Source organism: Eleutherodactylus coqui, chromosome 4 (genome assembly GCF_035609145.1).
Source record: "Eleutherodactylus coqui strain aEleCoq1 chromosome 4, aEleCoq1.hap1, whole genome shotgun sequence".
Taxonomy (NCBI): domain Eukaryota; kingdom Metazoa; phylum Chordata; class Amphibia; order Anura; family Eleutherodactylidae; genus Eleutherodactylus; species Eleutherodactylus coqui.
Genome location: NC_089840.1, coordinates 215,034,557 through 215,060,876, shown reverse-complemented (window position 1 = coordinate 215,060,876; position 26,320 = coordinate 215,034,557). Strand labels below are relative to the sequence as shown.

The 26,320-nt window shown below is 43.2% G+C and overlaps 1 protein-coding gene across 1 annotated transcript; it reads left to right on the top strand.

Annotated features, from left to right (window-relative positions):
- The first annotated feature begins 1,498 nt into the window (after window positions 1-1,498).
- LOC136626027 (interferon-induced protein with tetratricopeptide repeats 5-like) lies at window positions 1,499-26,320 on the top strand. Its single transcript, XM_066600732.1, has 2 exons — window positions 1,499-1,559; window positions 21,772-26,320. The coding sequence occupies exons 1-2, from the start codon at window positions 1,555-1,557 to the stop codon at window positions 23,201-23,203; spliced, it is 1,437 nt and encodes a 478-aa protein (XP_066456829.1). The 5' UTR covers window positions 1,499-1,554; the 3' UTR covers window positions 23,204-26,320.

Genomic DNA, 26,320 nt, shown 5'->3' with positions numbered 1-26,320 from the left:
CCTCCTCTCCTTTGCGGTGGATTTGGGTAACACTACTCCTAAACATACACTTTTGTGTAAATAACACTTAATATATACCGTGTATACCTCTGCACTTTCCCATGTAAACAGTCTGAGTGCTGTCCCTAAAACCTTTTTTTAAGAATTGCAAGTGGTTCCCATTGATTTCAATGGGAAACATCACATCGCACTCACATACACATCACACTGCATGCGATTGCCATACAATCTCTTTAATTGTCCCATTGAAAACAATGGGCAAGGCATTGCAAGGGAACACCAAAAGATAGGACATTCAGTGCTTTTTAACCTTGCAGCATTGCTGTAATAAAAAATATCAGTCATGTGAAAAAATCCATTCCAAAGAATGGATTTCGTATATGCGCAAGTTTTGTGCATCTTGCAACGCACGAAACATATGCTCATGTGCATGTAAACTTACGAGGAGAAAGACTCAAACTTGGAAAATTGTGAATTTTTTCACATTTTCAATATTTTTTTTAAATTAAAAAGACAAAATGTATTGATGAAAATTTAACACTAACAGAAACTACAATACGTCACGGGAAAAAAACAATCTCAGGCTCGTGTCAATAGGTAAAAGCATTCAACAGTTCTAACCACATAAAGTGACAGATCTCAGATTAGGAAAATAAGGATTGTTCATTAAAGGGGTTGTCTCACGAAATCAAGTGGGTCTATACACTTCTGTATGGCCATATTAATGCACTTTGTAATATACATTGTGCATTAAATATGAGCCATACAGAAGTTATTCACTTACCTGCTCCGTTGCTAGCGTCCCCGTCGCCATGGTTCCGTCTAATTTCGGTGTCTTCTTGCCTTTTTAGATGCGCTTGCGCAGATGGGTCTTCTCCCTTCGGCTTGGCTTGGCAGCACCGGCGTTTTGGCTCCGCCCCCTTGTTCGCGTCATCGCGTAGCTCCGCCCCATGACGTGTGCCGGTTCCAGCCTCCTGATTGGCTGGAATCGGCACGTGATGGGGGCGGAGCTACACGATGACGCGAACAAGGGGGCGGAGCCAAAACGCCGGTGCTGCCAAGCCGAAGGGAGAAGACCCATCTGCGCAAGCGCGTCTAAAAAGGCAAGAAGACACCGAAATTAGACGGAACCATGGCGACGGGGACGCTAGCAACGGAGCAGGTAAGTGAATAACTTCTGTATGGCTCATATTTAATGCACAATGTATATTACAAAGTGCATTAATATGGCCATACAGAAGTGTATAACCCCACTTGATTTCGCGAAACAACCCCTTTAAGGCCAAAATAGGCGAAGTCCTTAGGGAGTTAATGAAGTCATCATTATCTCTTACTACCAGCAACTTTATCTCAGTTTCTATTTTCCTCTGAATAACACCCCTCTCTTTCTGTTCTCCTGGCACGGAGAAGTTTTGTTTCTCCCTTGTCACCTCCACTTACTGAGGATGACGTGAGCCTCTCCCAATACTGCGTGACTATAAAAACCTGAAGACTGGATCCTCGAATTATGGTCAGAAAACTTCCTCTACAGTTCACAGCGACCAGAGGGACAAGATGAGGTAAATCCTTTCACATTCATAATGATTAATTAACCTGCGGGACGCCTCAGCTATTGAAGTGTTACTGTTCTGTATAGTTTACTTACTTTGATTCAATGTTGTAAGCTATACTGTATCTGGAAGACAGTCAGTCTCATGGCAATTTCTAGCAAGTAGATTTGAGTTGGGTTGATCAAAGTTATTTTACTTTATGAAACAAAGCAAGAAAGAGTCATCAAGAACAACATTAATTCAAGAAATGATTGGTCACTCCCAATGAATGGAGTTTCATTGATTACCTTTCACAGTGTAGACAATTTTAAAATGATTTCTTTATTATTCTCAAATGGTTAAAAACTCAGGGCACACAAAAAGAGGGGTCTGTAACCCTTACTAGAGTATGGAAGGGAACAGGAACCCAACATACATTCACAATTAGGACAACACACACAACCATACCACCTCAGGTACAGGACCTGTTATGGTGGCTAATTGATAGTGGTATCACCCAATATCCCAGTGCAGTTGGTGGATAACTCTGCACTGTGAGATAGATGCTGATGAAATTGCGTATCAGGACTGCATAGTATGAGATATAGCTATCTACTAATGCTATGTATGCGATACCCAAATACACTGGATCAGTTTTAATATTTTCTAGGGTTGGGTTCGTGAGATCACTCGATGTCCCAGTGCAGATGGTAGATAAGTCTGCACTGCGAGGTAGTGTCAATAAAATTGTGTAAGGTTCAGGTTTGGATCAAATTTGATATTTTTTTTAGGGTCGAGTTTGACGCATTTCCCTACAAAATAGAGTAGTTCATCAGGAACCACCCTAGCTTAGGTAAAGAAGGATATCTCCTATCATATTCGAGTCCCTTAGAAATTAGGGCATAAATTGTTGATAGCGTGTCTGGACTAATTACACTGGTCAAAAAATCAAAATTTTTTCAGTATAAGGTTTGGAAACAGGTTGATTGAACTAATTTTGGGGTGCCGAATTCAGTGGAAGAATCAGATTCTATCACATTCCTGAGATACGTAGCACTATTAGGTAGACAATAATACAGTATTGCCAAATAGTGATTGGTTTTAAATATATTAAAAAAAAATAACACTCAGAATTAAAAAAATGTTTTTCTGGTAATGTATTTGTGAATGAAACAAAAAAATACCGATATGCTGAGGTAAGAATGAAGAGAAGTGCTATATGCAGATTACAACAAACACTAAACAGCAGTATAGATAGGCTCATGTCAGTAACCTTCCTGCTCAATCTAATCTAAGTTGCCTCACAGACAAAAAAAATCAAAATAAAGATGGAACAAAATAAATATAAAGCCTGCCGCCTTGATAATAGGTTGCTGGTGTTTGTGGGTCTGTGCTCCTGACCCTGCTTATATAGGATTAAAGACCCACCCAGAGGTGGAGATAGGAATGACTTGAGCCAATCCCGACCCTGCTTGTATAGGATGAAAGACTCGCCCAGAGGTAGAGATAGGAATGACTTGAGCTAACCAAGATCCTAAGAAGGCATGTTCACTAATTAAGCAGCATACTGACTGCTTGCGTCATTTTTGTATTTCTTTTACATAGAGGCACTTACTCAATTGAAGTTGTCAGGTCCTAATGCATGATCGGTGACAATCTCCTATTGTCCGGCTGCTGTGATCGCCCGCCGCCAGAGGAAACAGTGAAGGTCCCTGTGACAAAACTGCAATGCTCTGCAGTGCAATACTCCGACGTAACTGCAATGCTCTACAATTGCCATGGGAATGCCAATCAGTAGTAAAAATATTGACCACCTGCCCTTGGCATGTCATGTCTCAATGGCTACATGGACGTGGGACCTGTTTACAGACGGCAAATCAGCCGGACACTGCATGTATCTCCCGTTTGTAGGCAACAGGATCACGTGACCAGTCATGTGGATGTGCCGGTGTGATGTCAGAGCAGTTTATCCCGATCCTGCCTGTGTTCTAATCGGCCAAAGGGTGTAAAGGGACTTCATGTGTTTACTCTGTTGCCAGGGGACAGGCACTGTAAATATACCTAGCGGCTGTTTGCACAAGTCCAAGTCGTTACAGTGTCAGAGCAGTGCAGGGCGATCACTCCCTGATGCAGTCCTGCTTACAGTTGTTAACCATTTCATTACAGGGGGGGGGGGGGGCTATTAGGTACGTACTAGACATCATGGTCCTCATTTATTAAGTTATCTCTAACCTGGGCTAGGGTGCATATAGTAGGGGGGAATTTCGTCCTTATCTGTATAATTTAGCTAATAAGGACATATAGTCAGCTAGTTGATAAAGGTGAAACTGGATCAGCTAGGTAGAACACTTGATCCATTCGAACATGTAGATCCACCTGACGGCACAATTTTTCATCAGTATGTAATGGTTAATTCACCCTTTGATGCTAGTTACAATATAACAGGGGCTCTAGCTGCACTAGATGTACCCAGTGCCAGAATGTTGGATACTTTGAAAATGCTTAAAGAAAGCAATTGAACAGCATACTCTTGTTTATTCCTGCTGGATTTACTGAAAATCCAGGCTGTCTCTTTCTGAAGGATTCGCTGTTCAATATCTCCTTTGCGGATATCTGTTACAGTACTAGTAGTCTGCACAGGTATGAACGGCGTGGGGCTCCCTGACCCTCACCCACTCCGATGTCCCTTCCTGGAGGTAGCCCCAAAAGTGGACAGGTCCAGGCCGCCAACACTGACTCTACGCTGCCTAGTGGCAGGAGAAGGAGGAACCACTGTACCTATGCGGATGACAACTTACTAGTACTGACAGACTAGGCGGATGGAATAACCCAACACGACAGGAAAACCACTGAACACAGGCAGAGCTGGATCGAGACAAGGTAACTTCAACTGGAGCAGGACCAAGGTCAAGCAAACAAGAAACGGAACCAATAACTAGCAACTGCTATCAGCAGCTGCCAGAATATATCCAGGAGTCTCCACCCCTTGGGTGGAGACCAATCAAGCCGGCTGACTGGAACTCCCAGGCAGCCATTATAACACACAGAGATAGAGTACGTGCACCTCCTATAGCAGGCACACGTGCGCGCCACATGCCGCGCCCGCATACCGGAGCACAGTGCCGATCCGAACGTGGGCGCAAGACCATCCCAGAACGCCACGGCGAACCACGCCACTGCCACCCGGGGTCCCTCACCAGCCCCAAGGTAACAATATCAGTCCGCATCACCTCTTTGCCTTGAAATTTGATAGCCTCTGGATCTCCATTATGTTTGTCCCAGATATGATTTGCTAATGGTGTATTTTCCCTTCTTCGTATATTACCGATATGGCCCAAAATCTGGCATCTAAACTGCTGGCATGTTTTGCCTACATAGTCTAATGGGCAGGAGCAAGTCGTGAGGTATACAATATTGGATGTCCTACAATTAATGAATTCATGGGTGGAATATTATTTACTTATAGACGTTCCTATAAAGTAGAACTTGCGATTTACAAATTTGCATGCGGCACAATTTGAACTAGGGAACGTACCAGCTGGTTTGGTACTAGTGAGCCAGTTGGTATTTGGCTGTATTGGTGCCAGATGACTCTTCACCAGGTGGTCCCGTATGTTCCTTCCCCGTCGATATGTAATCATTGGGACTTCTGGGATAATATTCAGCAAATCCTAATTTTTCAATATGTCCCAATATTCCTGTATTATACCTCTGACCTGTTGACTGCACGTATCGTAGGTACCAATAATCCGCCGATCCTGAGTTGTTGTTCGTTGGTGGGGTGTTAATAATTCAGTCCTGGGTGTGTTTTAGCATATTTTTTGGATTTGTCTATTGTATCTCTAGGATATTTCCTATTCTGGAATCTGCCCACTAGTTTATCACTTTCATCCTCATATGATGTTTCCTCTGAGCAGTTTCTACAAAGACAGGGAAATTGGCCCTTTGGGAACCCCCTTTTTAAGCGCAAATGGATGGAAGTTCTGCCATAGTAACAGGGTGTTGGTAGCCGTAGATTTTCTAAATAAAGTAGAAGATAGGGACCCATCAGGTTTTTTTGTCAACAAAATGTCAAGGACTGCAATTGACGGCCTGTTTATCGCTGATGTAAATCTAAATCTAACTCATTGGTATTCAAATCCTGTACAAAGTTATTAAAACACATTTCAGTACCAGTCCATAGAATCAGGATATCATTGATGTAACGTTGCCACAGTAGTATGTCACTGGACCATTCAGATTTTGATGACGCGAATACGTGCTTTACCTCCCACCAGCCCAGGTACACATTGGCATACTGTGGCACACAAGGAGTCCCCATCACTGTGCCCCTGAGCTGGTGGAAGTACTTGGCATCGTAGACAAAGTAATTATGGGTTAGTACAAATGATAATAGTTCACTCACGAACATGTCCTAGAAAGTGTATGCCCCTCTGGGTCAGATAAAAATTTACTGCCTCGATACCTTTCTTATGTGGAATAGAGGAATAAAGAGTCTCTACATCCAGTGTGGCTAAAAGGGTATCCTCTCCAATGGTGAGTTTCATTAGTTAGGATTTGTTTGGTGATTATAAATATGAAAAGCAAAAGTTAGGTGCGAGTCTGAAGAATTTTCACCAGTTTCACACAAAGCAGTTTGATGCAGAAAATATTTGTACTTCTCGTTTCTACTTTTTTTCTTTGAGCTGGTGATGCTCTGTGTGACCAAGCCCAATGATGACAACAGGGCAAGTCACTGAGCATGCACCTTTCTGGGAAGTACAGCATGTGAGCTGTGTCTGGAGTGCATGGAAGCTGGAGACATCAATAGGGTTAGTGTAAAAGGAGAGGGGGAGAGCATGGACCAATGTGAAGCAGAGCAAAGTGGTCAGCTGACCCTCCTATAATAGAGAAAGAATGTGATAAAATACTAGTGGTGAAGGCGCAACACTCTAAGCTAGTTGAAAGCTAAAGGTCCAAGATGCAAAAGTGAAAGCACTCTTTTTTTATTTAACAACAAAGAGAACCAGCAAGTGAATACACATTTCGGGGTTGAGCCGCTTCGTCAGGAAAGAGGCGGTGAAAGACCTTTTTCTCCCTGTAACATACAGAAATGACATAATTGAATTCAATTACATAAATTGAAACAAATGGAAATGAAAATTAAACAGTCAAAAAGTAAATCTAATGTCTGTTATCAACATAATGATCAACCATTGCACCCTCAAGATCAATATAAGCTTGGAGATGAAAAGCCACGTGTTCACATGCATCCCTATTGAGCTTGAGGGGGTTCAAAAAAGGGCAACAAAATTAATAAATGCTATGGGAGGACTGAAATACCCAGAGAGGCTAACAAAATTGAGATTATTTACCCTGGAAAAAAGACAGTTAAGGGGCAACCAAATAACTATGTATGAATACATTAAAAGACAATACAAGGATCTCTCCCACAATCTGTTTATACCCAGGACTGCAATGGTAACAAGCGGGCATACTCTACTTCTAGAAGAAAGAATGCTTCTTCAACAACACAGAAGGGGGTTCTTTACTGTAAGAGCAGTGAGACTGTGGAACTCTCTGCCTGAGGACATGGTGATAGCAAAATCTATAGAGGAGTTTAAGAGGGGACTAGACATCTTTCTAGAGCGAAAGGATATTACAGGATATAGACATTAGGTGACCAGTGGAGTTGTTGATCTCAAATGTTGATCCAGGGACTACTCTGGATGCCATTATGGAGTCAGGAAGGAATTTTTTCCTCCAAATGAGCTAAATTTGCTCGTTGGGGTTTTTTTGGCTTCCTCTGGACCAACAAGGAGGGGGGGATGGGGGAGGTTGAAACAGGCTGAACTAGATGGACATTGTCTTCATTCAGCCTAACATAATATGTTACTATTTGAACTGGAATGTTATTGAATTCCTCAGTGATAGAAAGCTTCATTGACTATTGAAACAGGATGCACTTACATTTATCTTTAAGATAGCCCTAGAGGAAGATGTCAGGTGGGTTAAGATGCGAAGAGCAAGTCAGCCAGTTCAACGGCCGATGTCCAACTATCCAATGCTCTGGAAACATCTCATCTAGCCAGTGATGAACACAGAGTACATAATGAGCTGGAGCCATGTACTGCTGTTAGTACATGTTGTAGAAAGCATTCCAATTTGGGATGAAAGGATGGACAGTGTGTTGAAGCAGATCCAAATAACTGTTTCCTGTCACAGACCCCTAAAAAAGAACAGGCCTATCAACCCCCAATATTAAATTCCTGCGCAGACCATCACACCTGGATTTCTATTATCCACTTCAATTGTTATTTCAGGGTTTTCAGGTCACCAGTAAACACAGTTGTGTCTGTTAACACCTCTGGACACATAGAACTTGGCCTCATCAGTCCACATCATTCTTCGTTTCAAGTCTGTGTCATTTTTAAGTTTTGCAAGCCAGAATTCAGTAACTTCAACACACTGTCTATCCCATCATCCAGGATTGGGATGTTTTCAACAATATAGCATGGCAGCAGGACGAGACCCAAGCTCATTATGCATTCTATGTTCGTGACTGGTTAGACAAGAAGTTTCCAGATAGATAGACACCGTCCAGTGGCCGGCTCACGCCCTGGATCTTACCCCACCTCTCTTTTTCCTTTTGAGGCTATCTTCTATAGAGGGGATTCGGGTGTTGAAACCGCCACATAAGATATGGGTGTTGGCTGTTTCTTACAGATGACACCCACCTGCAGCAGCCCGATGAGCACCGTCGCTGATCATACCATTTTTGCTGCATTTTGTACACTGTAGAAACAAGACTCCCCTCTAAACATGCCAAAATTTTATTTTTTTCCTTTATACTCTACTTAGAATTTTTTAAAGGTTTTTCAGTTCATTATATAGTACATTAAATAGTACCATTGAAAAATACAACTTGACAAACAAAAAACAAGCCCTCAGACGTTGATGGATAAATAGTTGGGATTTTTCAAATGTGGGGAGGAAAATCCGGGAAAAAAAATACATGTCCTTTAGGGCGCTTAGATATGATTCTAAGGATTAAGTGTACGCACATCCCATTTAGCCCCTTAACACTCTAGGATGTACATTTACGTCCTGCAGTGTCGGGATACGTATGAAGACAGATTGCAGTGCGACCTCTTTTCATACAGCACAGGCTTCAGCTGTTTATTACAGCTGACACCCGCGGGCAATAGCTGCAATCAGCCGCGTGGCTGATCAGAGCTATTAACCCTTTCAATCAGATAGTAGGGAGCCGTGCAGGTGTCACAGCAGCTGGGGGCCTTCTGAAAGGCCCCAAGGCTGCTTTAGCAGAGTGCCTATCAAGCCGTCCCCATGGGGTGGCTTGATAGACTGCCTGTCAGATCGCAGTATGATGTAATGCTATGGCATTACATCATGCTGCTGGAGCAATCAAAGCATCGCAAGTTGTGGTCCCCTATTGGGGCTAAAAAAAGAAGGTAAAAATAAGATCAATAAAGTTTTACTAATTGTAAAAACAAAAAGGTATTTAAAGTTTAAATCACTCCCCTGTTGCCATATCTATAATTAAAAAATCTAAATCATAAAGCAAAAACACATATTTAGTATCCGTAAAAGTCCAATCTATCAAAGAAGTGAATTATTTACCCCCACAGTAAACATTGTCCAAAAAAAAAAAAAGGACGCCAGAAATGCACTTTTTTTGGTCAACCTGTCTCCCAGAAAAAATTCAATAAAAACCAATCAAAAAGTCATATGTATTCCGAAATGGTACCAACGTAAACTACAGGATGTTTTGAAAAAAACTACGTCAACGGAAAAATAAAAAAGCTATTGTATGCAGAAGATGGCAGCAGAAAATTAAAAAAAATTAAATTCTTTGAAAAAAAGTACAAGTAGTGCAGAAAAAAAAATACAAGTTTGGTATCGTAGTAATCATACTGACCCATAGAATAAAGTTATCGTGTCATTTTTGTTGCAGTATGTGCGCAATAGAAACAAGACGCACTGAAAGTTGGACAAAAGTCTTTTTTTTTTATTTTACTTCACTTTAAAAAAGATTTTCAGTACATATATGGTACATTTAACCCCTTAGTGACCAAGCCTGTTTGCGCCTTAATGACCAGGCCAAATTTTGCAAATCTGACATGTATCATTTTAACATGGAAAAACACCGGAAAGGTTTTGCATATCCAAGCGATTCTGACATTGTTTTTTCGCCACATGTTGTACTTCATTTAGGCGGAAAAAATAGACCGATAGAATTTGTGTTTATTTATTAAAAGCGCCAAAATTGGGAAAATTTTGAAAAATTTTTTTCACATTTCCAACTGCAATATCTTAAATACACTACCGTTCAAAAGTTTGAGGTCACATTGAAATGTCCTTATTTTTGAAGGAAAAGCACTGTACTTTTCAATGAAGATAACTTTAAACTAGTCCTAACTTTAAACAAATGCACTCTATACATTGCTAATGTGGTAAATGACTATTCTAGCTGCAAATGCCTGTTTTTTTGTGCAAAATCTACAAAGGTGAATAGAGGCCCATTCCCAGCAACTATCACTCCAGTGTTCTAATGGTACAATGTGTTTGCTCATTGGCTCAGAAGGCTAATTGATGATTAGAAAACCCTTGTGCAATCATGTTCACACATCTGAAAACAGTCTAGCTCGTTACAGAAGCTACAAAACTGACCTTCCTGTGAGCAGATTGAGTTTCTGGAGCATCACATTTGTGGGGTCAATTAAACGCTCAAAATGGCCAGAAAAAGAGAACTTTCATCTGAAACTCGACAGTCTATTCTGCCTTAGAAATGAAGGCTATTCCATGCGAGAAATTGCTAAGAAATTGAAGATTTCCTACAACGGTGTGTACTACTCCCTTCAGAGGACAGCACAAACAGGCTCTAACCAGAGTAGAAAAAGAAGTGGGAGGCCGCGTTGCACAACTAAGCAAGAAGATAAGCACATTAGAGTCTCTAGTTTGAGAAACAGACGCCTCACAGGTACCCAACTGGCATCTTCATTAAATAGTACCCGCAAAACACCAGTGTCAACATCTACAGTGAAGAGGCGGCTGCGGGATTTTGGGCTTCAGGGCAGAGTGGCAAAGAAAAAGCCATATCTGAGACTGGCCAATAAAAGAAAAAGATTAAGATGGGCAAAAGAACACAGACATTGGACAGAGGAAGACTGGAAAAAAGTGTTGTGGACGGATGAATCCAAGTTTGAGGTGTTTGGATCACAAAGAAGAACGTTTGTGAGATGCAGAACAAATGAAAAGATGCTGGAAGAATGCCTGACGCCATCTGTTAAGCATGGTGGAGGTAATGTGATGGTCTGGGGTTGCTTTGGTGCTGGTAAGGTGGGAGATTTGTACAGGGTAAAAGGGATTCTGAATAAGGAAGGCTATCACTCCATTTTGCAACGCCATGCCATACCCAGTGGACAGCGCTTGATTGGAACCAATTTCATCCTACAACAGGACAATGACCCTAAACACACCTCCAAATTGTGCAAGAACTATTTACAGCAGAAGCAGGCAGCTGGTATTCTATCGGTAATGGAGTGGCCAGCGCAGTCACCAGATCTGAACCCCATTGAGCTGTTGTGGGAGCAGCTTGACCGTATGGTACGCCAGAAGTGCCCATCCAACCAATCCAACTTGTGGGAGATGCTTCTAGAAGCGTGGGGTGCAATTTCACAAGCTTACCTCAACAAATTAACAGCTAGAATGTCAAAGGTGTGCAATGCTGTAATTGCTGCAAAAGGAGGATTCTTTGACGAAAGCAAAGTTTGATGTAAAAACAATGTTATTTCAAATACAAATCATTATTTCTAACCTTGTCAATGTCTTGACTCTATTTTCTATTCATTTCACAACGCATGGTGGTGAATAAGTGTGACTTTTCATGGAAAACACAAAATTGTTTGGGTGACCCCAAACTTTTGAACGGTAGTGTATGTGCAAACATAATATAGAAATTTTTGCTAAGATGTATATTTCCACCCGTTTACTTTATTTTGGGCGCACATTGGAAAAACTTTCGGTTTTTTTTAACCATTTAGGAGACGTACAAATTTAACATTACTTTTTAGCATTTTGAGAAACACTTTGTTTTCCTACACCAAGCCAAGATTGGAAAGGCTTGAGAGTGTCAAAATAATAGATACCCCCACAAATGACCCCATTTTAAAAACTACACCCCTTAGTTTATTCACTGAGGGGTGTCATGAGTATTTTGACCCCACAGTTTTTTTTCAGGAATTAATTCAATTTAGAGGAGAAAAAGTAAAATTTCATATTTTTGCAAATCTATCATTTTAAAGACATATTTTTTTCCTATAGTTTACATGAAAATGAGGATTTACACCCCAAAATGGATACCCCTGTTTCTCCCGTGTTCAGTAATATACCCATTGTGGCCCTAATATTATATCTGAGTCCACAACGGGGCCCAATACGAAAGGAGTAGTCAGTGTCTTTCAGAACAGAAATTTTGCTTGATGTCCTTTTAGACCCCATAGCACACATGTAGAGTTCTTGAGCGCCCAAAACCATAGAAAACCCCCACAAATGACCCTATTTTGAAAACTAGACCCCTTAAGGAATTTATCTAGGGGTGTACTGCATATTTTGACCCCACGGTTATTGAATGAATTTAAGCCAAGCAAAAGGAAAAAATTTGAATTTTTGTTTTTTTGGCAATTCTGTCATTTTAAAAAAAGCTTTTTTTGTACAGCACACATATGAAGGAAGAATTGCCCCCCAAAATGGATACCCCTGTTTGTGCTGTTTTCAGTAATATACCCATTGTGGCCCTAATCTTATGTCTGCATGCACAACGGGGCCCAAAATGAAAGGAGTAATCGGTGGCTTTCAGAACATAGATTTTGCTTGAAGTCCTTTTTGGCCCCATTGCCCACTTGTAGAGTTCTTGAGCGCCCAAAACCATATAGAACCCCCACAAATGACCCTATTTTGAAAACTAGACTCCTTAATGAATTTATCAAGGGGTGTACTGTGTATTTTGACCCCACAGTTTTTGAATAAATTCAAGCAAAGCAAAAGGAAAAAAATCGGATTTTCGTTTTTTTGGCAATTCTGTCATTTTAAAAACAGCTTTTTTTGTACAGCACACATATGAAGGAAGACTTGCACCCCAAAATGGATACCCCTGTTTGTGCTGTTTTCAGAAATATACCCATTGTGGCCCTAATCTTATGTCCGCATGCACAACGGGGCCCAAAATGAAAGGAGTAATCGGTGGCTTTCAGAACATAGATTTTGCTTGAAGTCCTTTTAGGCCCCATTGCCCACTTGTAGAGTTCTTGAGCGCCCAAAACCATAGAGAACCCCCACAAATTACCCTATTTTGAAAACTAAACCCCTTAACGAATTTATCTAGAGGTGTACTGTGTATTTTAACCATACAATTTTTGAATAGATCTAAGCAAAGCAGTAAGAAAAAAATTAAGATTTTCATTTTTTGGGCTATTGCGTCAATTTAAAAACAGTTTTTTTTGTACAGCACACATATAAATGACGACTTTTACCCCAAAACGGATACCCCTGTTTGTCCCGTGTTGAGAAACATACCCATTGTGGCCCTAATAGACTTACAGGACACATGGCTAGGCCTACAATAAAAGGAATACCCGTTAGATTTCAGGGTACAACTGAATAAATTCCAGGTTCCATTGCCCACTTATAGAGCCATTGAGCGGCCAAAACGATAAAGAACCCCCACAAATGACCCCATTTGGAAAACTAGACCCCTTAAAAAATTCATCTAGGGGTGTACTGCGTATTTTGACCCCACAGTATTTGAATGAATCTAAGCAAAGCAGAAGGGAAAAGTTACGATTTTCAATTTTTTTGGCAATTTTTTAAATTTAAAAACAGTTTTTTTGTACAGTGTACATAGGAATGAAGACATTCACCCCAAAATGGATACCACCGTTTGTCCCGTGTTCAGAAACATACCCACTGTGGCCCTCATCTACTTACAGGACCCATGGCAAGGCCTATAAAGGAGGGAACACCCGTTGGATTTCAGGGCACAACTGAATAAATCCCAGGCCCCATTGCTTATTTGAACGGAATAAAAATTGACTCCCTAAAATTTTCCCCCCTCGCCCACACCCACTCCGCGCCCTTTTTGGCGTTCGCAAATCTTAGATAAAAGTAATAATGTGAACTGTGTGGTATTTCCGAAGACAGGGGTAATTACGGAGGCTGGTTGGAATGGGCCTATGGGGCAATAAAACCGGTATCCCCCCTCCTCTCATGCTTTTTGGGGGTCATTTCTTGACCTCAGTGGCGGGTATGGGGTGTAAAAAGTGGCGTTCTGTGAGTCTCCGTAAGCTTGATGAGGTGCGGCGGTCTCACACAGAAGGCGCTCAACAAGCTGCTCCTGGAACTGCAGGAAGGCGAACGTTCCCGGGGCTTCTTGTAAAATACGTATCACAGGTAGCGGTCTGAATAACGCCAGGCTCACACAGCCGTGGGTGGGATTCCCACAGCGGATCCCAGCTGTGAGCCCGGCTGTGACCCTGCTTACGGCCGCGTAATGTACTGCGCATAACTGCCTACTCACACAGGCGGTCATGCGCAGTACCTTTTTTTTGTTTGTATTTCCTGCACCGTCGCTTAGCGATGACGCGGGTACCCGCAGCCCGTATACAACGTAGTTGCGTATGGGCTGCGGGTATATCCGCGACCATGGAGCACAATGGGCTGCGGATAGTGGTAAAATAGAACCTGCTGCGTTCTCTTTTCTGCGAGTGGATTACACAATTCCGACCCGCTAATGTGAGCGGAATTGGGTAATCCAATGCGATTGATCTGTGTATTACTGCGGATCAGACGCATGCGGAATCCGTAATTCCTATCCGGTCATGTGAGACCGGCCAAAGGTAGATCGCTACCTTTTTATCACGTGACCGGGGACCGCTCAACGAGGCCATTGGTCACTGCTCCAGGCTCTCGGCGACCGTTGGTCGCTAGGAGCAAGGAGATTTTAAGTTTCCTGGGCTCTCCGACTCCTGCGCATGTGTCCGGTGTCCGATCGCATCGGTGAGGGGAGATGAAACTTCAAATTTTTTTTAAACTTTTACGTGATCGCCATTATCCATTGGATAAAGGCGAACACGTGATCAGGAACCGCTCACCGCGGCCCGCCATGAAATCTCCGGGCTCTTGGCTCAGTTTTGTAGCCAGGAGCAGGGAGATTTTCAATTATCCTGACAATCCACAGCTTTTGCGCATGCGTCGGCCATTTTGGCAACGGGCGTGTGCGCAGAAGCTGGGGTAAGGTCCGCGGATAAATCTGGGGACCTAATGTGCGTACTTTGATCCTCCCTCACGGATATGATCCGTGAGGGGAGATGAAACGTACACTTTTTAAACTTTTTTTAAACTTTTTCAAACTTTTTAAACTTTTTTTTTTACTTTTTCACACTTTTTTTTACTATACATGATCACTGTCATCCATTGGATGACAGTGATCATGTCTCCAGTGACATCCCTCTGAAACGTACACTTTTTAAACTTTTTTTAAACTTTTCAAACTTTTTAAACTTATTTTTTTTACTTTTTCACACTTTTTTTTTACTATACATGATCACTGTCATCCATTGGATGACAGTGATCATGTCTCCAGTGACATCCCTCTGTTCCAGGCTACACATGGCAGCCTGGAGCAGAGAAATTTTAAATTTCCCGGGGCTCGAGCCCCTCTGTGCACGCGCCCGATGTCAATCATCGGGCGCGCATGCGCAGACGGGGATTCGGGCACCCGGGACATCGGGGACGATTTAGGTGAGTATTTTCACCTCCCCTCATGGATCCAATCCATGAGGGGAGGTGAAACTAGCACTTTTTTTAAACTTCTCAAACTTTTTCGCGATCGTCGCTATCCGATGGACAGCGGCAATCGCGGGCCCGGGGACCGCTCACCGCGGTCCCCGGTAACACCTTCTGGTTCCCGGCTACCTTCAGGAGCCGGGAGCCAGGAGGTTTTGAATTTGCCGGGGGCTCCTGGGCTTCTGGGCTTCTGCGCATGCGCGTGACGTAATCGTCTGGCGCGCATGCGCAGAAGGCCGCCGGCGGGTCCGGGAGGACCAGATCTCCGGGGGACACCGCCGACAAGACAGGTGAGAATTTTCAGCTCCCCTGATGGTTCCGATCCATCAGGGGAGCTGAATATCTAACTTTTGGGGCACTTTTACTTACTTTTTTGCGATCCGCGCTATCCATTGGCCAATCGCAATGCCGGGGGGGGGGGGTCCCCGCAGCCCGGGATGACAGCTCCATGCTGTCGGCTACCTGCGGGCACCGACAGCATGGAGCTGTCACGTCCTCAGCCCACGGGGCTCTATTCTCTGCAGGACGCATGTTTTTACGTCCTCAGAGAATAAAGCCCACTTGCTGAGGACGTAAAAAAACTATGGCCCGGTCGTTAAGGGGTTAATAGTACCATTGAAAAATACAACTCGGCCTGTTTTGTAATTACATTAATTAAGCATGATATAACTGACCATATTTCATCATATCTGACCAAGGTATTTAATGAAATCATGTTAAAAAGTTGTGTCCTTCCAGAAGTGCTGAAAGCACTTATTATCATCGTAGCTAAGCCTGGAAATATGCCTTGACTGTCCCATTTCAGACCTATCTCCCTTTTAACCTCTAATGCCCCATGCCCATAGCCAGGTCGGATTCCCACTGTGAGATTACTTACCTGTCCGGCATCTTCTCCCTCCGCTCTGCGATGTGCCAGCTGAAGAGGCTTAAAGGGGTTGTCCCGCGAAAGCAAGTGGGGTTATACACTTCTGTATGGCCATATTAATGCACTTTGTAATGTACATTGTGCATTAATTATGAGCCATACAGAAGTTATCAGAAGTTATTCACTTACCTGTTCCGTTGCTAGCGTCCTCGTCTCCATGGTGCCGTCTAATTTTCAGCGTCTAATCGCCGGATTAGACGCGCTTGCGCAGTCCTGTCTTCTTCTTTTCTGAATGGGGCTGCTCGTGCCGGAGAGCGGCTCCTTGTAGCTCCGCCCCGTCACGTGCCGATTCCAGCCAATCAGGAGGCTGGAATCGGCAATGGACCGCACAGAAGACCTGCGGTCCACCAAGGGAGAAGATCCCGGCGGCCATCTTCACCAGGTAAGTAAGAAGTCACCGGAGCGCGGGGATTCAGGTAAGCACTATCCCGTTTTCTTTTTTAACCCCTGCATCGGGTTTGTCTCGCGCCGAACGGGGGGGCTATTGAAAAAAAAAAAACCCGTTTCGGCGCGGGACAACCCCTTTAAGCAGATCCAAACTGACTGGAAGGGCTGGGATTACAGTTTGGATGTTGACCTAACCCTCTCCCGTAGGTCTTACTGCAGCTGCCTTGGCAGCGGCATCCGCACGTGCATTTCCTTTTTGCTTCTCTATGGTCCTCCTTTATTATCCCTAGCTGTAAAGGCAACATCAGAGCTTCCATACTAGGTCATAGTTAGATGCTATTTCTGGAATCTGTGTACATGTTTGCTGTCTTACCCTCTGCCGCTCTGCACACTTCTGTCAGGGCCTTCAATTCTGCCTCCTGTGCTGACAGATGAGGTGGAAATGGTTCTGCTTTTGTTACCTCATTCTGTGTGACCACTGCATACCACTGTAGAACTTGCCATTTTCCTGGTATCTTGAGCCATCTACAAAAAAACTCAAAATCTGGGTTAGCCATTGGGTTCATCTTTAACATATTCAAATCCCTAAGTTCCCTGTGATATGACGGCAATGCAGTCAGGTGGCAGGAATGGATCATGTTGTTCTAATTGCTTTAATAATCTAAAATACAAAATGTTCTCAACCTTCCTCCCCCTCTTCAAAATTTAGTGGAACCAATGTAGCTGGATTTAAAGATATATCACACTTTAATCTAACATTTGGGGTAGAAGTAACTGCACACATGTATTAAGGGACTAATACCCCGATACTGCTTTTTTACATATCGACTGGGCATGTCCCTGACATCAAAAATTTACTCACAGGCTTTTTTTCTTACATACTTTAGGTAAACCCTTGTCCTTATTTTAGTTCTCTTTGTAATATACCTATCAGGCTTGTATAGTATGTATAACAAGCAGGACCCAATACCAGGTCCTGGCTACGGTCTGGATAACAAACTCTGTGAAGATTTGGGTTACACAAAATTTGTCTCTCTGTATCCGTCTCTCAGACATGAGTATTCACACCATTGGGGTTTGGCTCAGTGCCCGAGGTTTCTTTAATATTAAACGTATAGTTGTCCCAGTAGTAATAGTGACCCTTAACAGTTTCCCCAGTAGCAAAAGTAACCCCCAACAGTTTCCCCAGTAGCAATAGTGACCCCTAACAGTTGCCCCAGTAGTAATAATGACCCCTAACAGTTGCCATAGTAGTAATAGTGACCACAAACAGTTGCCCCAGTAATAACAGTGACTCCCAATAGTTTCCCCAGTAATATTGATCCCCAACAGTTGCCCCATTAGTAATAGTGACCACCAATAGTTGACCCAGTAGTAAGCGACACCCATTAGTTGCCCCAGTATTAAAAGTGACCCCTAATAGTTGACCCCAGTAGTAAAAGGGACCCCCAATAGTTACCCCAGTAGTAATAGTGACACCACCCATCCCTGACCAGCACCCCCCAACACCCACCCTTGGCAGGACTAGTATTAGTGACCACTGATACTGTCCCTAGTAGTAATAGTGACCCCCCCACTTACCCTTCCGCTGAGGGCAGCTGGCCGGTGGACGCTTCTGTGGGTTGGCTTCAGCTCCGGACTTTGTCATGGACTGCTCAGACAGGCGTTCACGAGAAGTCGACAAGCGCACAAGCACTACTGTGCCTGCGCGACAAATGAAGAATTGAGCCAGCTGGATTCATCATATCCAAGAATTACAAATTTGTAAACGCAGGGGTGGGGGGCGCCCATTCAGGTAAGTATATATCTTCTGTATGGCTCATTTACAAAGCACACACTATATTAGAAAAAAAAGTGTTTTATAATGGCCATACAGAAGTCCATACATGCATTTGCCAAGGACAGATAACCCTTTAACCCCTTAATGACATGGCCTATTTTGGCGTTGAGGACCAAGCGATTTTTGGTATTTTTCCATCTCAATTTTTTAAAAGCCATAACTTTTTTATTTTTCCGTCGACGCGGCCTTATAAGGGCTTGTTTTTTGCGTGGCGAGCTGTAGTTTTTATCAAAGCCACTTTTGGGTACATAGACTATATCGTAAAACTTTTTATTATTTTTTTATGATAACAGGGAGAGAAAACGTATCAATTCTGCCATAGATTTTTTTTTTTACAGCGTTAATCATGCAGCATACATGACACACTAAATTTTTTCTGCGGGTCGGTACGGTTACAACGATACCAAAATTCTTATATTTTTTTAGGTTTTTACACTTTTTTGCAATAAAAACCCTTTTTTTTGGAAATCTTTTTTTTTTCTCTATAGCAGAATTCAAAGTCCTGTAACTTTTTTATTTTTCTATGTACGGAGCTCTGTAAGGGCTTATTTTTTGCGAGACGAGCTGTAGTTTTTATTGGTACCATTTTGGGGAATGTACGGCTTTTTTGACCACTTTTATTGCATTTTTTGGGAGGCAATATGCTAAAAATTAGCATTTTGCCTCTGTTTTTTTTTACGCTTTTTGCCGTACAAAATAAAAAGCGTGTTCAACTTTTTGTACACGTCATTATGGACGTGTCAATGCCAAATATGTGGAGTTTTAATTTTTTTTACCTTTTTTTATGCTAATATTAGAAAAAGCACAAAAAAAGGTTTTTTGTTACATTTTTCTTTTCTTTTTTTTTTACACTATTTGAGTCCCTCTGAGGGACTTGCAGCACTGTGCCTATGATCGCTGTGATAAGGCATGGCAGAGCTACTGCTCTGCCATGCCTTATCGCTTATACAGCGATCATAGGCATTGACAATACAGGACGCCATGGTGACAGGCAGAGCTCTCGCGATAACATTGCGAGAGCCGGTCGGAGACACAGAGGGAGCGCGCTCCCTCTGTGAACTCCTTCCCTGCCGCGATCTACTTAGATCGCGGCAGGGAAGGGGTTAACAGCGGGGGGGCGCATCACCGATGTCCCCCCGCTGTTGCAGCGGGACACCGGCTGTGACTGACAGCCGACTCCCGCTGCGGGATAGCGCGAGGTCAGTCATGATCTCGCGCTATCCCGATGATGTACTGGTATGTCATTTTGCGCGAAGTACTCGCCTTCCATGACGTACCGGTACGTCATGGATCGGGAAGGGGTTAATACCCAATATAGACCTAAAGACCTGGTATGCTGGAGGCATTCGTAGAGTGGAGGATTTATTTGAGGGGTCATTACTTAAGCCTTTCAAGCAAATACATGAGCTATTTCAAGTATCTCATAAGGAATGAGGAGCTTCAGAAAAGTTTTTACCACAGATCAGTCGTCACATATATACCTTCTTAGTCCTAAATTTTCTCACTATGTGAATCACCTGGAAACCAACAGGTAATTAATATATGGATGGTGCTTATCCCTATCCTGCTTAGGCCTCGGTCAGACAGGCGTTTTTTCGCGTGACCGGGGCCAACGATTCGCCGAAAAATCTGCAGCTAGCAGCGTTTTCGGCGAAACGGCCCAGCGCTGCCCGCTATCCTCTGCCACAGCTGTGCCACAGCTGTGGCAGAGGAGAACAATGTTCGCCCATTGAATTCAATGGAGCCAGCAATACAGCCGGCTCCATTGAAAGCAATGGGCTGCCGGCGAGCGCGGGATGAATTTTCAAGAAGGGCTTAAAAATATAAGCCCATCCCTGAAAACCATCCTAAAATGTGTAAAAAAAAAAAATGTACTCACCTTTTCCCTGCAGACGGAGTTCAGCCGCGTCCGGCTGGCAGTTCTCCTGAACTGTTCTGTGTAGTATTCAGCAGGCGGGGATTGCTGAATGGGCTGCCTCTGATTGGCCATAGCCCTCACCAATCAGAGGCAGCTCTCAGCGTCATTCAATAGCTGAGAGCTGCCTCTGATTGGTCCCTGCGCTCAGCCAATCAGAGGCAGCACTCACTCACCCATTCATGAATGGGTGAGTGAGAGCTGCCTCTGATTGGTGAGGGCTATGACCAATCAGAGGCAGCCCATTCAGCAGATTTTAAATCCCCGCCTGCTGAATACTACACAGAGCAGTTCAGGAGAATTGCCGGCCGGACGCGGCTGAACTCCGTCTGCAAGGAAAAGGTGAGTATATATATTTTTTTATTTTTACACATTTTAGGATGATTTTCAGGGAAGGGCTTATATTTTTAAGACCTTCTTGAAAATTCATCCCGCGCTCGCCGGCAGCCCATTGCTTTCAATGGAGCCGGATATATTGCCGGCTCTATTGAATTCAATGGGCGAACATCGTTCTTCTCTGCCACAGCTGTTACAGCTGTGGCAGAGGAGAATGATTTGTTTACTATATGTTCTCAATGGGGTCGGTGCTGCTGCCGCCGACCCCATTGAGCGCATATATAGAACACAGCGATGCGCAGAACGCAGATAGGCGTGTTCTGCGAATTGTTGTGTCCTATAATTGATCGCACATCCGCATAAAAAGCGGACATGTGACCGATCCCATTAGGATGCATTTGGTCTATAGATCTGCAGATCGCAAGCGCGTCCAAAAAACGGTCGTGTGACCGAGGCCTCAGCTAGAATCTATCCACAACTCTCCGAACTATATTAGAGATGCCACAAACAAGTAGTACATTCCTACATATCTGGTGGCTGTGCAAGCCTCTTCAAAGCTTCTGGGACCAAGTCCAACATTCTCTGTTCTCCATTTTTCTGACTATGATACAATTGGGTCCAAAGGTTTCCTTTTGTCAGGGAATTTATATTTCTCACCTCACGCACTTGTGAAGACATAAATTGAGCCTATTAACTAACCCGGACTACGACCTCTTTATATTCTTCTTTTATACTTCTTTGTCCTACTTATTGGTTATTACTCCATTGTTCATAGTTTCTTTATTTGATTTTGTTTTACTGTTTTGTTTTTATTGCTGTAATGTGTATGTGAATTATTACTAATTATCAACAATTGTCACAAAAGGAAATTATTTGCAAATAAAAATGATATAACTACTGCACCACCCTGTATAATATATAGCTCACTTGTGTGTATATGTCGTGACATTTTTAATCAGTTACTCATACCAATCACCTCTCTTATTTTCTTTCACAGTGCGCCATCATTGAAGCTGCGTTTACAGCAACTTAAATGTCACTTTACTTGGGAACTAACTTTAATGGACATGGACCCCGAACAAATAGAAGAAAGAATGCATGACCAGTTAACATTTCTTGTCACAAAGAAACAATACATAGTGTACAATATTCTGGCCTATGTGATGCATCTGAAAAATGATTACACAAAAGCTGTTGCCAATTTACAGAAAGCAGAAGAAGTGATTAAAGAGAACAATCCAGATGGACCTGATCACAAATATTTGGTGACATATGGAAATTATGCATGGATCTTCTACTACCTGCACCAGTATGAAGACTCTCAAAAATATATAGATAAAGTAGACCAGATTAATAAAGGACTCAAAAATACACCAGACATATCTGAAATCTATGGAGAAAAGGGCTGGGCACTGTTAAAATTTTGTGGACAATATTATGAAAAAGCAAAACTCTGTTTTCAGAAGGCTTTGGAGCTAGAACCAGAAGATCCTGAGTGGAACAGTGAGTATGCAACTGTGGTCTATAGATTGGAAATCATCAATGGCAGACAATGTCCAGCTTTAGAATGCGAATCACTAGATCTGTTAAAACGTGCAATAGAGAAGAATCCAAATGACGCCGTGGTGAAGGCACTTCTTGCGTTGAAGCTGCTAGACCTAAAAAGAACTGATGAAGGAAAAAAATATATTGAAGAAGCCATAAAACAAGCCCCAAACCTTCCATATGTGCTCCGTTATGTTGCCAAGTTTTACAGGAGGGCTCGCATGGAAGATGAGGCCTTATGTCATCTAAAAACAGCAGTAGATCTCAGACCAAACTCTGGATTTCTACATCATCAAATTGGACTATGTTACAAAGTTAAGTATGAGAATTACAAAAAGCAATTGGGAAACAGGAACATTTATAGCAGACAACTGGACCAAGAATCATATGATCTTCTGCAAAATGCTATCTTTCATTTTGAAAAGGTGCTGGAGTATTTTAAATCATTTGTGTATGCGTACATACACTTAGCAAATACGTACTGCGAAGCAAATGAGTATCAAAAAGCAGAGGACACATTTGAAGCAGTTTTGGCTTTTCCCAATCTTTTGGATGAGGAGAAGCAGCAGATCTATTACCATTATGGACATTTCAAGGAATACTGCACGAGGTCTCAATCTGAAGCCATACACTACTATAAGATGTCTTTGCAGATTACTTCAACCATGAGAGAGAAAGAATTGAGTGAAACTGCTCTAAGAAGAATTTCTTCAAAGATGAACAGAAACAATAGTCAAGATCCAGAGGGTTTTGCTTTGCTTGGCTTCGTCCATAAGACTAACGGGGAGAGAAATGATGCAATTGCTTGCTATGAACAAGCCCTGAGATATGATCCTTACAATGAGGAGTATGTGAGTGAACTCTGTGAGCTGAGGTTGATATGAAGAACAAGTGAAGTAGAAGAGAGATCTTGGGTTTTAAAGTTTACCTTTTTATCCTTTTATAAATCTGTAGAGCGTACGTCTTCAAGAAATCCATCTATTATGAAGAATTAACGGGAACCTGTCACATCCCCACAGCACCAGAAACTCAGTTATGGCGGGGAGCCGAGTGATATATTTCTTATACTCATCCGCTCCTGTGATCCAGCACTGTCGTCCCCCCAAAGATTGTACAAGAAAATCTGACTGTTTTCAGACTCCCAAGCAAATAAGGAAGATGGAACAATACCTGCTGGATGGCAGCATTCCTTCAAAGCAATGTACGACTTTTTAACAAGTCTGTATAACAATGACTGACAATTCCCAGACTTGTTAAAAAGTCGTACATTGGGCCTAGCACCTGAACTGAGCGGGCGAATGTGAGCTCAGCTCCCGAGAATCCGTGCTAAACCCCCCAATTTCTGGTCCTGTGGGGCAGACAACTTGCTCCCACCTGTCACATTGAGCACCGGAGCAAAGGAGGAACAGGCTGTGAAGCATCCCACACCCGTGTGCGGCCGTGAAGAACTGCGGCCTAACTGTTCCCTGAAGCTGCGGACTTTCCTGGCACCTGTCCCGGCGCTCACCCGCTAACGGCCTCCATGACTTTGGACGGAGGCACATATCAGGCGGCATTTCCATCTGCCGGCAGTGAATCTGCGCACACCTGCAGGGGACCCGACACCAGCTTCAGCTGGGGTACTGAAGAGGAGTCCCAGCGCTGCACGGGCTGTCAGCACATCGCACCAGAGAGCAGGTGAGAGTGCTGCGCTGATTGCGGAGAGCAGTGCCGGGCTCTCCGGCCCCCCTCGTCTCTGAAGGTCTCCAGCTGCTTGTCCTGCATGGTCTGAGCAGTTTTGCCGTCCAGTCACATCCACCGCAGCACAATATGCAGCAGCGGGCACTGTTGCCAGTATCTCAGTAGCTCCAGACATCAGACGGGGTATAGAGCAGGCGATCCAAATCCAAGCACATGTGAATTCTGCAGTGCGCTCCACAACATCAGCAGCCATAGTTATAGCCAGAGCAAAGCTGGCCATCTGATTTATGGCCATCAGTTTGAGACTAACTCTCTGCTGTCATCTTGAGGCTGGTTATGGCATGACAGCCTCAAACTTACAACATTAAAGGTTCTGTGACACAGAGACACGTAAAGATTGGTTCACCAATTCACAAAATAAAATTAACAGCACGCTCCTAATTTTGCCTTAAGCAATAAAGTGCGGACGACAAGCATACTGCACAGCCTCTGCTGACTACGCCACAGACTCTCCGATCCCCCCTACTGGGGAAGCTCATTCATAGTTAGTGGAATGACTACGGTCTACCCATGAGCTGTGCTCTGACTCCATCCTAGTCATTATAATGGAAACTCTACCCAGTAATTAGTAATACCCACGACTAATAGAAGCAGTTCAGTACCTAGTATGAACAGAAAAAGTGGCAAACAGAATAAAGCATGACCATTGACCACTCAGAGTACCCTGCCAGAACTCTTTTTGGGATCCCAATTGAATTCTCTTACACAAATAGAATCACCATCCCTCAGCTCCGTTTCAGGGGGTCACCCTTCCAGTTGGCAATCCACCGAACCAGCTATAACATCCCAACACGCTGAACTTTCCACCTCAGAAGCCGCACTCTTCAGTCATATTAAAAAAATGTTTTGAGATGAGCTTCAAACAGTAGTACGCGATATCTCCAAACAGATCAATGATCTAGGTCAATGTACAAGCGACCGCGAACAGAAAACAGATGAGATTATTGAAACACTAGACCAAGAGAGAGCTAAGTGGGATGACTATTCTGCGTTGGTGGAGGCCCTTGGGTCAAAATGCGAGGACCTAGAAAACAGCAGAGAAAATATACGGATCCGAGGTCTCCCAGAATCCATCGTTAACTTGAAAGAAGCGGCAACCAACCTGTTTGCTGCACTCATTCCACAAATGTCACAGAAGTCACTTTGCACTGACAGAATACACTGTGCTCTTTCTAAACCCACTAATCCAGATCTACCAAGGGACATTGTGTTATGGCTCCACTGAAATAAGACACCAACTTCTGTCTGCTGATCTTGATTCATTACCAGGGGTGCCTTCCTCCATTCAGATCTTTGCCAACATCGCCCCCTCCATGTTAGCAAAGGGTTGAAACCTGAGACTCATCACTTTGGCGTTGCAGCGAGCAAATATTAGATATAGGTAGAATCTCCCAGTTGCTTTGCTCGTCCGCATCACCCAAAGATCCTTCTCTATTAGACCTCTATAAGAGGGAAAACTCATGCTAGAAGAGGAAAAAATTCCCTATGAAACAGAGAGTGGTTGGCTCCCCAAGATCCCAGTGTGTGACACGTTCTTGGACGACAGTGCGAAATCCTCATCGTAACTCGACACCAGCGGGACATCATGATCCAGTCATCTGAGATAGGCGATGTATTATCTGACTTTAATTTTCACTTTTTGATGTCCTGTTGATATCACTTATGTTTGACAAAGTTGATTTTTTTTTGGGGGGTACTAGTTACTAGAGATAGAACACTGAGACGCACAGGTAAAGTAGTACTCCATTTTGAGCCTGGGATTTGCTCTGGGCGCCCAGGGACCCATGACAGCATTGCCACTAACGGGGTCTGAATAATGTACATTTTTATCCATGCACCATGAGAGGCCAAATCTACTGAATTGCCTCCATTAAAAAGAAGGAAAAATCTCAGACTCTAATAGCTCTGGAGAGACGCTTGACTTTACTGAAACTAGCAAATCAACAGCATCCTACCTTGGCTCTAATTAAAAACATTAAAGACACAAAAATACAGCTTAACTGTCTATACACCTCACAAGTGGAGAGGGCCCTCCAGCGGACTCAGTCCACCTATTTTAAATTAGCAAATAAGCCTGATAGATTATTGGCTACACGGCTTAGAACAAAGGAGAGAATAAACTCAGTACACTACATCAGAGCAAATAATGGGGCTTGCACCTTGAACCCAGATACAATCGCCCATACTTTTTATGATTTCTACAGTAACCTTTATAAATATAAGCCCCTAAGATTCCCCAACTCCCTCCAAGATTTTTTAAA